The 14,071-nt window shown below is 57.0% G+C and overlaps 4 protein-coding genes across 4 annotated transcripts; 3 read left to right on the top strand and 1 right to left on the bottom strand.

The window, feature by feature from the left end:
• Window positions 1–132: 132 nt before the first annotated feature.
• On the bottom strand, window positions 133–3,243 carry GLOTRDRAFT_73313 (uncharacterized protein; the record flags this gene model as incomplete). Its single annotated transcript, XM_007865860.1, has 6 exons — window positions 133–294; window positions 353–475; window positions 531–2,199; window positions 2,277–2,501; window positions 2,566–3,054; window positions 3,102–3,243. 6 exons carry the CDS (start codon window positions 3,241–3,243, stop codon window positions 252–254), a joined length of 2,691 nt encoding a protein of 896 aa, XP_007864051.1. The 3' UTR covers window positions 133–251.
• A 1,244-nt stretch (window positions 3,244–4,487) lies between these two features.
• GLOTRDRAFT_57876 (Sec34-domain-containing protein) lies at window positions 4,488–8,481 on the top strand. The gene is made up of 11 exons (XM_007865859.1): window positions 4,488–4,811; window positions 4,867–5,256; window positions 5,308–5,478; window positions 5,555–5,692; window positions 5,815–6,054; window positions 6,359–6,450; window positions 6,608–7,026; window positions 7,141–7,304; window positions 7,468–7,702; window positions 7,766–7,872; window positions 7,934–8,481. Exons 1-11 carry the CDS (start codon window positions 4,629–4,631, stop codon window positions 8,369–8,371), a joined length of 2,577 nt encoding a protein of 858 aa, XP_007864050.1. The 5' UTR covers window positions 4,488–4,628; the 3' UTR covers window positions 8,372–8,481.
• A 710-nt stretch (window positions 8,482–9,191) lies between these two features.
• Window positions 9,192–9,957, top strand: GLOTRDRAFT_127244 (uncharacterized protein; the record flags this gene model as incomplete). Its single annotated transcript, XM_007865858.1, has 3 exons — window positions 9,192–9,611; window positions 9,670–9,838; window positions 9,896–9,957. The coding sequence occupies 3 exons, from the start codon at window positions 9,192–9,194 to the stop codon at window positions 9,955–9,957; spliced, it is 651 nt and encodes a 216-aa protein (XP_007864049.1).
• Window positions 9,958–10,860: 903 nt separating this feature from the next.
• GLOTRDRAFT_127243 (uncharacterized protein) lies at window positions 10,861–12,758 on the top strand (the record flags this gene model as incomplete). Its single annotated transcript, XM_007865857.1, has 2 exons — window positions 10,861–11,350; window positions 11,410–12,758. The coding sequence occupies 2 exons, from the start codon at window positions 10,861–10,863 to the stop codon at window positions 12,756–12,758; spliced, it is 1,839 nt and encodes a 612-aa protein (XP_007864048.1).
• Window positions 12,759–14,071: the final 1,313 nt, after the last annotated feature.

Below are 14,071 nucleotides of genomic sequence, written 5' to 3'. Positions count from 1 at the left end.
AATGTCCCCTCATGATACTAGTTGGTGTTGTTGGTTATGCTGTCGCCCCGAAACGCTGATATATGAAACGCAAGGTAATTTATGGGATTGCGGTTTCAAACATCACGTATCATCACTGCCTTTTATCATGGCCCCACGTCTCGATGATAACATGCAGTGTTGCTTATCCCAATTCTCAGCGAAAGGCGATGGCACGCAGACTGTAAGGAAAAGCAAGGTAATAATGATATCAACATTCCAACGGACTGCAGCTATATACCACTAGGGTCATGGACCACAATATCCATCACCGACCTACGGAAAGGAATTTACCATTTCAACTGGGCAACGATAGTGAGGGAATAACACATACCTCAAGTTCATCGACTTGCCCGACTCGATATCCGTCAGGACCAGCGTGTCGATCGTATGCACGCCCGGCGCAAGCGCGAGGAACTCCATCCGCACCGACTGGCAAGTCTCCGGGCGCAGCGGTCTGGCACGCCATCTCAGCGTTACTCCATATGCCACACACGAACGACCTGACTCACCCCACTCTCACCCGGTTCTCGAGCGGCATAATCCCCGGGCCCGTATCTCTCTCCTTCTCAACAGGAGCAGTCACGCTCGGGAAATACCCGCCACTCTCCCTCACACTCTCCCTCAGCCTGCGCCTCGCGCGCGGCGGGTAGCTCACCTCGAACCGCCGGATCCAGCTGCTCTGGTTAAACACGAAAATATCCAGCGTGAACCGGTCGAGGGGATATATCCTGCCCTCCCTCCCCTCATCCTCCTCGTCGTGCAGTAAACCGATCGACACCACAATCGGCTCGCGCACGCTCTTGTCCGCCTGCGTTTGGATACTCTGCAGCGGCGCCATCCCTCCCCCCGCGCCTCCCGCGGTGACCCACGGCGCGGGCGTCGGCGGGACCTGTCCTTGTCCTCCGCCACCTGCCGCCAGACCGCGCTCCCTGCGGATCTCCACGCTCGGCGCCACGCTCCCCGCCCCACCCATCGGGCCCTGCGAGTACGGCGTTGGCGGCACGGGCGAATTCGGGTAAGCGGGGTACGCGGGCGTCGGTGGGACTTGAGTGCGCGCGTACTGCCCCTCGGGTGTGGTGGGCGTCGAGGGCGGACGAGGAAGGGGAGGACTGGGGATACGCGGGGAGAACGTGGTGGGCGTGCGCGGGGCTGATTGTTGAAGAACGAGCGAGGGCGGGAGGAAGGACGAACGCGGCGCCGGCGAGATGGCGGTGCGCGGTGCCGGGCTGAGGGAGTCGCGCGTATGCGAGGGGTTAAGCAGCGAGGTGGAGGAGCGGTAGTTCGTCGGGTTGAGTCTCGACGAGGACTTGGGCGTGGTGGGCGCGAGCGCGGCGAGCGTGTGCCGCTTGCTCCCCGCGACCTGCTGCGAGACCGGGGCCGGTTTCTCTTGCGCCGTGAAGGGCGTGGCCGTGCGCGGTGTGCTCACTTGCGGGAAGGGCGACGCGGGTGCGGGGAGCGCGTCATCCTGGTTCACCGCTACCATATCGGCGTGCGCGGTGCGCTCCGGGGAGAGGTCGACGATGCAGTTCCAGCGGGATGCGAACGAGCGCGTGGGGTACATGAGGTGCTCCTGGGAGGAGAGGGAAGTAGGAGAGTGGAAGGGCCGCCCGTGGATCGTGATCGCCACCGCGCGCTGCATCCCTTCGCGCCCCTCGCCGGGCTCATGGAAGGATACGGCGTACAGGAGGTTAAACTGCTCCGCCGCGCCTACGAGGAGGGGGAACACTTTCTCCTCTTCCCCGTCCCCTTCGCGCGCACCCCACCCAACCAACCGCGCACTCGCACTTGGCCCAGATATAGCCACCTCCACACGCTCGACCGCGAACCCATACGAGAAAGAAGAAGGCGGGTTCTCAACTTCGACGCACAGCACGACCGTGCGCTCCTCGCCCTCCTCCTCCGCTGAGGGGACGAGCACGGAGCGCAGGCGCACGCGGAAGCCTGAGAGCGTGGGCAGAGTTTTACGGTGCGATTTGCGAAGAGTCGGATGTTGTGTGGCGGAGAGGCGGTAGGAAGAACGGCGGGACGAGGACTTGCTGGAGGGTGAAGACGGGTGGGAGGGCGAAGTGTGGGAGGGAGAGGAGGGCGACGAAGGGACCGGGGGGAGGGAGAAGGCGGTTTGACGAGTTGTGGGAGGGAGCCGGGTGGAAGGAAGGTCGAGGGGCGGGAAAGTCGGGCCTATTTCTTGGTTGTGAGATGCTCGAGCGAGAGAAGAGAGGGTCGGGGCAAAGGGAGGATGGGAAGCAAGGACGTACCAGATGCGAGCCCCTCCAGAAGGTTGACCTCCGTCAACCCGGCCAACTCTCCTTCCTCTTCGTCCTCTTCGTTCCCCTGTCCGTCTGTATCCACTGGCGTGTCGGGCGGAGGGGACGAAGAGAAGGATGCGAGGAACGCGGGCGGGTTCGGGAGTGGGTTCTCGCGCAGCGTCGTGGAGACTGTGAGGCAGAGGAGCGGGTCGGAGATGGGTATTCGCAGGAAGGCTTTCGGTTTCGTCCTGACACTTAGTTAAAATGCCTACGCACTAGGGTGGCACGCTTGACATACCGACTGTCACGACGAGCCTGTACACCGCTATCCACTCCTTGTCCTTTTCGGAATACAGTAACGCAAACGTCTCCGCGTCTTCATCTTCTACGGGTGTCGAGCCCGGCTTTGTATTCGGAGCCTCTTCGCCCCACGTTCCCGCGCTGAGAAGCGTGCCCTCCGCCTGCACGTACCTCCTATCCTCACCAGACGCTCCGGGCGTCGGGTTGGGCGTGTGTGGCGGGAATATGGATGGGTGCTGTTTGTTCGCGTTCGCATTCACGCTCAAGTTCAGTTTGGACTGGTTCTTGAGAGACATGGTGCGCGGGGGCGCCGAGAGGCGCATCGGGGAGGCCTCAGGGCGGGGAGCGGCGGGAATGGAGGGGATATAGGAGGCCTCATAAGAGACTTGCAGGTAGGAGAGGAACGAGATGAGGGTGGCGGGTGGGCTGGCAGAGGCATCTTCGGTCGAAGGGAGGTGCAGGGCGAGGAGAAAGTGGAGTTTCTCGTCTATAGAAGTTATGATATAACCAAAGGTGCTACCGATAGATACCCACCGAAGAAAGCTGTCTTGCGCTCGCCCGTGGACTTGAGCTGCTCGAGGCAGTCAGCGGGGCCGGTTGCCGGGAGGGCGAAGGACGCCGGAGGGACGAGCACCTCCAGCGTGCTAGCGTTGAAGAGTTCTTCAAAGGTCGACATTCTTCAGCCCCCTAGTTGCTTCATAAGCGTCTTCCAAGAGGGCGTCTAGACCGTTGGACACGACGAGCAGCAAGTGTACATGGCGGTCGTGGGTAGCGCGCCGCGTCGGAACGCGATGCCGCCTAGACGTGGCGAAGCGAGGCGAACTCAGGGCGGGCGAAGCAGTGCAAGCGAGTTGTCCTCCCACGTCGGAAACTCCGCAGGAGTCGACGACTCGATCTTGAACTCGATGGCGGGCCTTGGTTGGAACTCACTTGTGAATGTACTCTTCGACGAATTGAAGTCTGCGAGTCCAACGGGGAACAGAAGAAAAATGGAATGGGTGGGCAATACTCAGAAGTCAGACGGCAGCTCAAGACCAGCGATGGTGGGGAAAAAAGAGAGGATAATTTACAGGAGGACTCAGCCGTCTATTTATAATTCGGACTGCCAACGGGTTCATATCACAGAAGACAGATAATAAGAAAGAGACATCGATATCGAAGTCTTCAGGTCGTGTGTGAATCGTGTGAAACACTGTCAGGAATAGAAGTGACGAGTCCATATCGGGATATGTTTGTGGCTGAATAAGAAAGCCTGATGGGCAACACGCAGGATTACAGCAAATCCCTAGCAAACGGCATACTTCCAAACTGTACTCGACGTGCGCACGGCACTACTGAAAGGTGCGTAGGGCACTCCTAGGAGATACAATGGGGGAAGTGGCTACACTTCGAGCAAGTATCTAAGCCACTTCATCGGCGTGTCTGATACACTGCAACGACGGGTACAAGGCACTTGATCCAAGTGTATAGCACACTTAATGCGGTGTCTGAGGCACCAGTGTATAATGAATTTGTGCAAGTGTCCAAGGCACTGCCTGGAAGTGTACAAGGCACTTCATCCGAATGTCGAAGGCACTACCTGCGAGTGGATGGGACATTTTATACGAGTGTGTAACTCACTTCATGCAAGTGTCGAAGGCACTATCTGCAAGTGCATAGGACACTTCATCCGAATGGGTACGGTACTCCGTGTGACAATGGCACTACCTGCAAGTGTCTAAACCATTACCTGCGAGTGTATAGACCCTACGTATGTAAAAGTGCCCCAGTCGCCTCAACCAGATCTGGAGGGCATGCGCGCACTGCGTGTCTCAGGTACCTTCAATTGTATACATAGTAACTTGTCTCAGAGTACAACTCGGCTTCGCCACACCATCACTGCACTTCGGCTGCACGTCGCCACTTCGCCACTTTGCCTGTCCTTTGCCTGTCGCTTGCCTCCAGCACGCTCGCGGACGGGAACGCTTGCGTTGCTCTAATGACCACATAATCCGATATCCCTCACAAGCCTTCTACCAAGTCGGAGCTTGAGTATACTTCACAGTTATTTCTACACGTTTAATGACGTCCAGACCATCCGCCATCCGGCGCACCGCGACGCCAACGGTCAACGCGCCCTCCCCGCATCCCAAACCGACGATCACACTCGAGGAATGGGAGGCCAAAGCGCCGCTGGGCGAGCTCGAGCTCAAGAGCGTCAACGCCGTAAAAGCTGCGTGCGAGCGTGTGCCGCTCCCGCTCAAGGTGCGTTTGCCCGCTCGGATGACGGGTCATCGCGCACACTGCATACACACACAAGTTCAGCATCGACGACGCCCCCTCCCGCCCATCCACGCCCACATCTGCCCTCCGTAATCTCAAACCGCGCGCCGCGTCCTCCTCGCGCCCGCCCACCCCGCGCCCCGCCCACGCCGCCACGTCCTCCCTCCTCCCGCACGCGCCCATCACGACGCCCCAGCAGTTTTACGACTGGTTCGCGCTCGTCGACCGCTCCGTCGCGCACGCACAGGAGGCGCACTTCCGCGCGCACCTCGCACAGCTGGGCGAGCATCTGCAGACGTGCGACAGGCTGCTGGCGCGGGTGGGCGAGGTGGAGGATGAGGTGGAGGGTATGCTGGGTGAGTGGAGGAGCGTGGAGGAGGGCGGGCGGAGTTTGAAGGAGGCGTGTGAGCGGCTGTTGGAGGACCGGGTGCGTATGCGTTGGTTGTATGCGGTTGGGAGAGGCTGATGCGGGGGACAGGATCGGTTGATTGAGGTCACGGAGGCGATCGGCGAGCGCCTTGAGTACTTTCAGGAGCTCGAGCACGCGACGCGGATGCTGAACCACCCCGGGGAGAGCCTCGTCCTCCAGACCGACTTCCTGTACATGGTCGAGCGCGTGGATATCTGCATCGAGTACCTCCGCCAGCACGTACGCACCCCTCCAACCTATTCTTCTCCTCCTTATCTCATATCCGTGTTGTTTGATACGCCTGTGAAACCATCAGAGACACTTCAAAGAAGCGGAGATCTACCTCCTGCGCTTCCAGCAGTGCCTCACGCGCGCGATGACGCTCATCCGCATGTACTTCGTCGGCTCACTCAAGGCGCTCACGGCGGACATCACCAAGCGCATATCCTCCCAGGTACGCCTATCTATATTTCCCTCACTTTCCTCACCCGTGGCATTACCGTCGTTCGCGCCATATATCCACCTGAATGAACTAACGCATTATTTTCTTCCCGTTCCCTTCTACACCGCGAACAGGACGTATCCACAACAGCCCAAACCCACCTCCTCTACACCCGCTTCCGCTCGCTCTCCCCGCACCTGCGTCCCCTCCTGGGGGAGCTCGAGCGCCGCGCCCGCGCGCACCCCGCCGAGCTCTCCGCCTTGCTGGGCGAATGTCATCAGGCGTACTTTGGCGCGCGCAGGGGGTTGCTGGTGCCGAGGATGGTGGAGGAGATGAAGGGACTGGATCCGGGGCGGACGGAGCTCGTGGAGTTGGTGAGTGTCTGTTTGTATTGGGTCGGGGGAAGGGTGCGTGGGACGGGAAGGGTGAGGGTAGGGTTGCCGGGTATGTGAGGGTACGAGGACGGTCCGCAGCTGGACACACAGGAAGAACGAGAGAGAAGGACCTTCCATTCCCGCGTCATCCTGCGTGTCCAGCTGGGATACGTCCTACCCAGGCGTTCCCGTTCTTGCACATCCTACCCCGTCACCATCCCCATATCGCACCCGCCTTTTATTCGGTTCCATCGCGGTTTGAGGAGCAGTGCTGATTTATGCTTGCATTGGTCGGTGTGGAAAGACGAGGGCGGGGTGCAGCTACCTCAAGCAGCTGTGCATCGACGAATTCGAGCTCTTCCGCGCATTTTTCAACTCGGGGGAGGACCAGCTCTAGTGCGTGCCCCCTTTCCCGTCCCTCCGCCTCACACGAGCTGACCATCATCTTTGATATACGCGCCTCTCGACACGACACGTCATACGCACTTCGACACGATATATCATACGCACTTCGACTAACGCTAATTGGGACGGATGGGCGGCGGTCGTATAGCGCGTACCTCGAGAACCTGTGCGACTATCTCTACGACGACCTCCGCCCGCGCATCCTGCACGAGCCGCGCCTCACGGTGCTCTGCGAGGTGTGCACGGTGCTGCAGGCGCTCATGGTCCTCGACGTGCCCTCCCTCCCTTCCTCCCCCTCCTCCCTTTCCCATCCCGATTCCCCCTCCTCCGCATATAACTCTGACTCCGACTCCGATGATAACGAGGAGGGACAGCTGACCTTCGGCACCCCAGGCGAACGGAGAAGAAGGAAAGGGCTCGGGAGACTGCATATTGCCTACTTGCTGCAGATGGTCCTGCAGGACGCGCAGACGAGGTTGTTTTTCAAGGCGCAGAGCGTTATTCAGAGCGAGGTGAGGTATTATGTGCCGAAGCCCGAGGATCTGGCGTGGCCGGATCGGCTGTTGGGTGCGTTGTCTCGTTTCCCTTCTTCCCTTTTCCCTCTTTTCCTCTTTTCCTCCCCTGCCCGATATCTTCCCTGGTTACGCGGTGGGTATGGGCCTAGAGCTGACAGACGAGCAGGACCGAGGAACGGCGCGGGCAGCGGGAATGAAATCACAGTGAGGGAGAAGGAGAGCGTGAGCGAGCTGTTCAGCCAGGTGGCGGGTGTCCAGAGGAGGGAGACGTGGTACCCGACGGTGCAGAAGACGGCGTGGGTGCTCTCGCAGCTGCATAATTTCGTCAAGGTGCGGGTTACGCTACTGTTTTCCTTCCCTTCTTCCTGCCCTTTCGTGCTCCTCGCTCCGGGTCTGGACTCGGTCCTGGGATAGTACGCTCTTCCTATCACTATCCACCGGTCTATCCACATTCAATGCGCATCTATCAAACCTAACGACACACCGTATACAGCCTGCGATATTCGAAGACATCGCGCAGGAAGCCATTGGGTTGTGCCGCCAGTCCCTCGTCTCCGCGTCCGAGCTGATCAAAGCGCGGAACAACGCGCCCCCGGGCCCGCTGGACGCGCAGCTCTTCCTTGTGCGGCACTTGCTCATTCTCAAGGAGATGACGGTGAGCCTCGATTTGAGGGGCAAGGATTTGGGGGTTGGGGGTAGTTCGGGCGGCGGCGGAGATTATATCGGAGGTGCGTTTGTTTTACGGTGAAATGAGTAGGGTGAGGCGAAGGAGATGCTGAGGACGACTGTAGACGCGTTTGCGAGCGTGGTGAATAGGACGTCGAGTCTGTTGCCTGCCAGCTTGTTCGCGAGCCTCGGGCTGCCCCAAGCGGATCAGGGCATGACCGACGCGCGGCAGGTAACTCTTACCCCCATTTCTCTGTCTCTATGCAGCTACTTACGCGTTTGGGTATGTGCAGGGAATCGACGCCGACCTGAAGAAGGCGTGCGAAGAAGTCATCAGCCTCCTCTCCGATCCCATCGCCGCCTCGTTCCAGAGATTCGTCGCGCAAGTGCGCGCGTACTCCGCCGCGCGCAAGGTGCAGTCCAACGCGCCTCCGAGCCCGTCCGCCACGATACCAACGGAGCAGGCCGCCGCCGAGATCCAGCGCGAGTTCCACCTCGCGTGTCACCGTGATTTCCGGGCGGGCGTCGCGAGGATGAGGTTGTACCTGGAGGACGATAAGACGGTGGAGGTGCTGGTGGGGCATGCGACGGATAGGATCGTGGATGCGTATGCGGAGTTCAGGGATATGGTCTGGGGGCTGTATGCGGGTGCGTTAAGGGGCGAGGTAATGGGCGCGGAGAGTGTGCGGGAGATGTTGAGGGAGATCGCGAGTGGCGGAGAGCAAAAATGATGTGCCGTTTCCGTACTGTTCATTTTTTATTTGTGTCTGGCAGATGGTATAAGTATTGATGCGCTGATGATTGCCAAATGGTCGACAGGCGTGAAGGCATTGCTAGAACGATCCGCGGGCTGCGGGTTTCTCTGATTATTGGTGAGACTCTGGCAGACACCTCCCCTCTAGGTACCCTCCGCTGCACTCGCGGTCGATGGGATAGAGACATCTTATGGAGGGGCCAGATCCCGCTAGCAACGGCCGTTTCTTTAAGCTTCTCGGTTTACATCTTCCCAGTGAACCCATTGATATGGTGAGAAACAATCATCGTGTTCCCGTATTTAATACCCGGTCAACGACGCAACCTGAATACCGACACACAGGATCCCACACCTGAAGGCTACTGGAGCGCTATCGGTAGGAGTATAACACAGCCACAATAGCTTCTCCACCGATGAGTCTCCTAAAAGACGCTATTTTTGCGCCTTGCTCACATCCGCTCTCTGGGAACCTCTCTTCCGGTCGGACACTTGATGGTCAAGCTCGCACACACATCGCCTTCCCCTGCCGGCTATCGTACATAGCCTGTGTCCGATGTCCCAGGGCCTACAGCGAATTCTCACGTCCTGTTTGATGGGTGGCTTAGGCTTGTGGGATGTTGCGCCAAGTATGGTGCGCCGTCGACTATATAAATGGCCTCCTCCCTTGAGCGGCTCTCGGTTAGCACGGACGACCTCGCGCACGTCAAGACTAGCTCATTCGCTTTTGTCTGCGACAGCGATCACCAGCTCTCGAACCCTCGCTTGCCTCGTCATTCGCTCACGTTTCCTGAATCATAATGCCGCCGCCTCCCAAGCCCGCCCCTCCCTACCGCCTCACCTTCACCTGCAACTCCCTGCGGAACACCACCGTGTCAATAGACAACGACACCATCTACTACGAGATCGTCACCCGCTTCTGGCACCCCGATGTGACCAAGATCTTCCGCCTAGACAAAGAGTCTCGCGCCATGAACCTCGTCGCTCGGATTAAGGGCGTCGAGAACAAAGAGAAGGGTGTCTGGGTGCGGTTCGGTCGCGAGCCTGGCGATGGCCTGGCGCGGGGACCAGAAGAGGAGAAGCAGCGGGAGGAGGGCGGAGAGGGGGAATGGATTAGGGAAGAGGACTTTATTAACTACGAGCATGAGAAAGTAGCCGGCACGTTCCCCGCTGTGCCCGGCGAGGAGCTCAGGTGGAAGACGCATAGGCGGCGGTTGCAGGTAAGACAAAATTCGTCTTCGCTCTTTAAGATCTTTTCCGAACATATCCCGTCGCTAGATGATCAAGCCCGGAGACCCTGAGAAACCCGTAGCAAACTTCAAACCGCACAAGCGGCATTTCTGGGTATTCCGCATGTCGAAGCATGCCGTACTCGAGCTCAGACCTGAGGTAATTCAGCCGGAGGGGAGCAAAGAGAAGGATCTCGAAGCCATGGACAGGATAATCGGTGGGTAAACATGTTGTCTGTATCCTTCCCCCGGTACTTATGCTCAGTCCGCCATAGTGAGCTACTTATTAGTTGAGCGCAGGAGAAGGCTGGCCCAACTGAAGCTCCAGCTGAAATAATCCGTATCTTAAGGCGATGAAATTGATGGGCCTGTGATAGAAGCTCTTCTCATTCTTCCCAGTCGCTCTTTTCTGGTTCTAATTGTACTATATTGTGGATCTTTATACATTCGCTTAAGTCTTAGGCGTGCATCACATCCTTCCCCTAAAAGACTGCATATCGTGAGCATTAACCTCTTGTCGCCTCTGGGGACGAATTGTTTGGCTGCGATTATCACCTGCTCGAGGGATGTTCACACAGGCCTAAGGCCTACAACAATCTTCGTAGTCTCGATAATGACAGTAAATATGCTCATCAGAGCTTCCCCTCAGTCATGAAGCACTGACTAGCAGTATGCGAGGTGTGCCACATCGCTCGTAACGAGTATTGCCAACGACGCACCATGTACGAGTCGACCACCGTGGGGATGTTGCTGAAATTGAAGCGCAGGGCTAAAAATCTGGTTCCGAAGGATGCCCACAACGTGGGAGCCACAGTAGACGGACAGCTCTCAGCCTCCATCACCACACTAACGTGGATGAAAAACAATATGAGTAATTTAATCCATGAATTGCAGCCGATGCCAGTCCCCAGCGTCGTCAACGTAGAACAAAGCGTGCATAGGGTAGGAGGCGATACCATATTTGGATGCTATTTCCACGCTTCCTGTGGCGGGGATACTGCTGTTGTTCGTTCCTCCCTCTCTTCCCAGCCACATCCATACACTCCCATTCTACATGCCTCAGCTTTGATCTACTGGGCTACAAATACTGATATCTTATTATCTACTCATTACCGATCTGTTCAGCGTACGATTTCACCGTCCACGAAAGCACTGCTCGGGGTTAGCCACACCGTCCAACAACCACCTCTGGGGTATCACCTGGATAACGAAGCTCAATAAACAAGCTTATACTTTAATTATGGATATTCTTTTGCAGGCGGCGGAGCTAATAGCGAGAAATGAAGCGGAGGAGGGTGAATTCCAGGATGCGCCAGGTGGATTGCCAACGCCGTCAACGCGCCGAGGGTCTCGCAACAATGCTGTGGACCCACATCCACAGCCGGAACGGTCCATAACCCCGGGGTTCTTATACGCACAAGCTCATCATAGTCTCGGTGAACCCATGCCCTCCATTCCACCCTGGATGACTGGCGGGCGCTGGACAGTGTTCCATCCCGAAGTCCAGCAGTGGTTGAACGTATGCCGAGAGGTCCCACTTATTAAAGGCAATGAGTCCATTGAGAGAATGGAGGAGGATTTGAAGCAACTTCCGCCGCCTCCTCAAGACCAGCGTTTATTCGCGTTAGCGGCACTAGAAGTTCTGCGCACCCCGCGTTGGTTGGCTCACTGGAAAGTGTGGCATATCTCTGTGAGGTCTACTACGCTGGAGTGCGTGCTCAGGGAGCTCAGTGTGTATACTCATTATATCTGCGACTAGCGTGGTGACTGATTAGCCCGTCTCATCCAGCACTTGACCGCATTCTCAATCCGACCTCTGGGATCGAAGTGAATGACATTTCCAGCCTCGTCAATCACCAAATATCCCGATCTCAGGGACTAGCACCTGTGTCGTGGTATATGGAGTCCACAGATGTACGCAAGACGTCCACAAAGAAACGCGGCGCTGTTGCTGAAGAGGAAACGGAGAGTAAATCAGTGGCTCCTCCGAAAAAGAGGCAAAAGGAGTTACAGGCTCCCAAAAGAAGATCCAGCCGTCTAGCAAAGGGCGCGAGCATCGCAGAAGAGCAGCCGGCGCTCTCGAATCCACCAACTGATGGCGACGAAGAAGAACCAATCGCAGCCATATCGGTCGCTGACGCCCCCGTTGGTCCTGACGCTTTTGGTACATCAGGACCCACTAAGGAGAACGTCCCTCCCTCTTCTCAAAGCGCAGACCAGGCACCCCGTCAGGAAGAGGATGCACAGCCCTCGTCACCTCCCGTCTCCCAGCACAAATCTGACCCCAAGGTTCAACATTCCAGGCCCGTAAAGCCACTGTCTACACTTGGGGGGAGGACCGTACGCTTGGTTCCACCCGTAGGGGAATCTGCACCCTCTGCCAAAAAGGTGGCAGATTCCTCATCCGAGATCGCTCTCGCTCGTAAGGCGTCTGAGACCGGTGAAAGTGCCGCGGTAGAGAAGGGAGTACAGGACCAGCCCGCTAGCAAGCCCAAAGAAGTGAAAAAGGGACGGAAGAAAGAGGTCCCAGGTCCTCCTCCCACAGTCACGGATAAAGCGGAGGAGGGGCATCAAGTTGCTCTGCAGCCTGAAGTAGAGGCAGAGCCGAATGAGAAGCTACAAATAACGAAAGGCGGATCTGGTACGAAGCGTAGTGGCAACAAAAAGTCAAAGGCGCCACCCGTGGAGAAAGCTTGCGCTGAGGAGGGCGGTATAGTTCAGAAAGATACGTCGGCGGCTGAAGAGCCCGAACCGCCAAAGCTCGCGGGGAAAGCACCAACGAAGGCAAAACGAGGGGGAAAGAAGGCCGGACCTGCTGAGAACTCTACGGCGCCTAGAAATACTGCAGCCGGACAGGTGGCTGCGGAGCCAAGCCAGGCCTCCGATGTAAAGCAGAACAAGCGTTCCAGGGCGGCGAGTACGAAGAAGAAGCATGGACAAGGTGCTACTGCTCGGCGTAGAGTCAAGTCAGATCAAAGCGAGCAGCAGACTGAAGGAGATGCACCGGTACCGTCTTCATCGTCCCTCGCGGTGGCGACCGAATTGCCTTTGGATTCAACTACAGGAGGATCCAGACCGCGCAGAAGCAAGACTCCCTCCCAGAGGCTACTCGATGCGCAAAAGGGCGCTAGGAAATAAAATGGTTGTATACTGAAGGGCGAGAGCTGATTCCTATTTCTCCATGACGAGGCGTTTTGTCTCGGATGATTTCTTGTGTTCCTGTTCCAATTCATTGTTTAAGTCTCATCCATTATGCCCTATCCTTCGTGCTTTATCTATTGTGATACTTGTGTGCTGTGGTTGTTGTATTAACATTCTGGGTCTAAAGGACCATATGGCGTATCAGTGTGTGTTATCTGCGTCTTATGTAGTTTCACGTTTGTCAAAGTAGCTTACATTTTATATATCATCTGTTGTTTGAATATCAGGGATTTTGAACCTTTGGAATGGAATGGGTCCGACATAGCTCAGAGTCATAGGTACTGACGCGTCGAAGCGCGTCGGGCGTCACGCATCACATATCAGGTGACTGCAACAAGTCGCGAGCGTCACCGCCTGCCATCGTCGGCATCATGTGTCCGAATAAGAGCCCCACCTGCCTAATAAGGCATGAAAAGCGTAAAGCCAGCGGCATACACCACCGGAGGGGTCAGTTGTTTTTACAACGTCTAAGTGAGCCTACGTAGCTATGAGGTTGTGAGAGACAACCGTCGGCATGCATGCCGGACAAAAGATCAATGTTATGACACAGCCTCCGAGTTATGCATGGGACACGTCGCCACGACCATGCTCTGACGTTGGAGCAACGTTGGGCCTCGAACGTCCTTCTCACGTCGATTTGCATATCTACCCATTGTCCATGGAGTCCCGTACGAAACCATGCCTGCTGAGATGCAAAACGCGGCATGACGCGACGCGACGCGACACGACACGACACGTTCCAAAGCACCAGAGCGCGACATAACGGTCTAATATACGACATTCCTCACACTCTGCTGCCCATGGAGGACTCCCAAGATGAATACACCCCCACTCAGGCATACGATGACTGGCCCGCCTTGTCTCCATTGGCGCGCAAACGGCCACGACGCTCGGCGAGCGATACATGCGGTGTTCTCACCGCCCTGTAAGTCTGTTCGCGGTTCTGTAGTCCATTGCCTCCGTTCGCTCATCAAACACATCTTTATAAACAGTCAATTTGGATTAGGTGGAGCACTGGACTCGCAGACCACCGATACACAGTATCTTGAGGCGCTTACCGTGTCGCCCAAACGTACGTATTTTCATGCCTGCTGGTATATTATCACGTTTCTGCTTTTTAAACTCGCTTGCCGCGATTCACAGTGACTGCCCCTACCAAACCTACCAAGCGCGAGGCGCTCGAGACGAAGCACGCGTTACCTTCAAGTAAGTTGTGCACATCCATACTCACTGGCTCGATTGTGACTGCA

The sequence above is a fragment of the Gloeophyllum trabeum genome, assembly GCF_000344685.1.
Source record: "Gloeophyllum trabeum ATCC 11539 unplaced genomic scaffold GLOTRscaffold_00004, whole genome shotgun sequence".
NCBI lineage: Eukaryota > Fungi > Basidiomycota > Agaricomycetes > Gloeophyllales > Gloeophyllaceae > Gloeophyllum > Gloeophyllum trabeum.
Note: the sequence above shows the minus strand (reverse complement) of the source record. Positions and strands in the feature narration are given on the sequence as shown.